The sequence below is a fragment of the Limulus polyphemus genome, unplaced genomic scaffold (genome assembly GCF_000517525.1).
Source record: "Limulus polyphemus unplaced genomic scaffold, Limulus_polyphemus-2.1.2 Scaffold289, whole genome shotgun sequence".
Lineage (NCBI taxonomy): Eukaryota > Metazoa > Arthropoda > Merostomata > Xiphosura > Limulidae > Limulus > Limulus polyphemus.
In genome coordinates this window covers 114559-116818 of record NW_013665899.1, presented here as the reverse complement: position 1 = coordinate 116818, position 2260 = coordinate 114559, and the positions used below count along the sequence as shown (strand labels likewise).

Genomic DNA, 2260 nt, shown 5'->3' with positions numbered 1-2260 from the left:
GGGTTTTTTCATCTAAAAAAGGCGACATGAATTTCTTCATGACCAAATATTTACTGTTTCTTTTGCCATTCTGAAACGTTCAGAAATACAAAATGCGTTTTTCATTTATAAAAGAGGTTCCAGTTGAAAGAAAATTTAGTTATAATTAAAAACTACATACTAAACACTCAGCTATAGGTCAATGGTAAGCTTTCCTTTGCCGTTTATTGACTACCTATAACTAGTCAAAGAAAAATGGTGAATCAAACAATAAATCAGTTATGGTGTGAATAACTTTTCCAAGTTGGCAAAGCATGATTATAATTAATTTTGTTTTTCAGAAGACGTCAGTATTAGGCCTATTTTATATTTAACAGTACATTATTTATCTAATCCTTTAGAGATTTCAAAGAAAAATTATAAGGGACTAAATGGAAATTATTGGTTGTTTTGAATTTCGCGCAAAGCTACACGAGGATATCTGCGATAGCCGTCCCTAATTTAGCAGTGAAAGACTAGAGGGAAGGTAGCTAGTCATCACTCTTTTACCAACGAATGGTAGAATTGTCCGTAACATTATAACGCCCCCACGGCTGAAAGGACGAGCATGTTTGGTGGGACGGGAATTCGAAGCCGCGACCCTCAGATTGCGAGTCGAGCACCCTAACCACCTAGCCATGCTAGGCCATACTGGATGAAGAATTCATTTTAAAAATATAATAGGCCTAATAGTAATGCTTAATTACAAATACAGTTAATAATAAAACGTTTTTACAAAAACCGTTCTGACATAATATTAAATCATTCCAGTCCTCTTACTGTACATATGTGCTATGCATACAAACTGTGTCCTCTAATAACGTATCCAATTTTGATTTTTACAACATTTGATGAGGTAATTCAATAGGTAGCAGCTCCGTTGTGTATGTAGAAAATAGCTATTGTATAAGACTGGACAAAAATGAGGTACTGAAGATTATAATGCGTATTTCCAAATTTCTGATCAATAAAAGCCTCCGTCAATATGATAACGTGTATAAATTATTACAGTAAGCTGAAAGGTGTCTTTGAGCCGCATTATTCATTTGTGAAGATCCTGAATATATGATTTAAAAGTAACATATACATTGAGTATATTACAGTGCTTTCACCAAGTTTCTTGCAGCAAAGTTTTTTTCAGACTCTTGTAACTTGAAGTCTGAGTCATACTTATATCGTATAAATGACGCTTGATTTTTACACGGCGTGATGAAATACGTGTTGAATTAAAGAGAGCTCAAATCTCACTCTTTCGATCTTTCAATAGATGACAATTTGGTAAAGCAAGTAAAAAAGTGATGAAATATTAATAACGAATGGTGTAGACGTCGCATAATAAAGTATCCATACAGACAGATTTATACTAAAAACTGTGCAATCAGAAAATTTTAGACGTCTATTTTAAATACGGTAGTTTGTTTCGAGCTATCTTATTTGTGTATATTTTATACAACAAAGACAGAGTTACAAGCAATAGAAAATATATACGAAACAAAATTCGTTTAGAAACCTTACATGTATTAAATATTTGCGTTTACAAATCATCTATTGACTTTGACGTACACAATAGTATAATAAGTAGTTTTGTTATAAAAATACATGTCATATCAAGCAAAAACCTGCCATACATTACACTGTTGATAAAGTTGCCTAGTCACGGCTTCAATTAATGACGTCATAGTCTTTCTATTGGTTGATAAGTGAAGTGATTGCTAAAGGGCGGAGAAAAGAATACCTAGATTATTTAATAAGTCGATTTTATTGCATCAACTCAGATTCGCCGGCAGAAGAAGGACCGCGACGTGAAACGTTCGAAACGAGAAGTTAACAAGGAACGAGGGTTACCCGAACTAAATTACGTTCTTCAAGATTTTACAGAACGATCTTGAAAATCAACCGATGGCGTTACTGGCGAGATCAGTTCCATGTTTGTTCTTATTTCTTCTGATGTTTAGTTTGGCTGTTGGAAGACCACATGATAGGTAAGCATAAAAAAATCTCATTAGATAGTTTTTTTATTCTAAGATATTTCTTGAGAAAAAGGTTTTATATAATTCAAAACTCCTCAATTACGTTTCTTCACATATAACTTTAATCTTTGACACTGTCGCTTATTCACAAAGAGATTATGGAAATGTTGGGTTGATCCACCCCAATCCCCCACAAAAAAAACAACAACTTTATTTTATGATAATAAAATTATTGTTTATTGGATTCAATTTTCCGTTGGAATAATTAATTT

At 33.0% G+C, this 2260-nt stretch overlaps 1 protein-coding gene across 1 annotated transcript in view; it reads left to right on the top strand.

The window, feature by feature from the left end:
• Positions 1 to 2260, top strand: part of LOC111085237 — a 68688-nt gene that overhangs the window by 55782 nt on the left and 10646 nt on the right. The window contains exon 2 of the mRNA XM_022382890.1: positions 1794 to 2000. Within this exon, the coding sequence (XP_022238598.1) occupies positions 1918 to 2000 (83 nt within the window). The 5' untranslated portion in view covers positions 1794 to 1917. The remainder of the gene's footprint in view (positions 1 to 1793; positions 2001 to 2260) is intronic.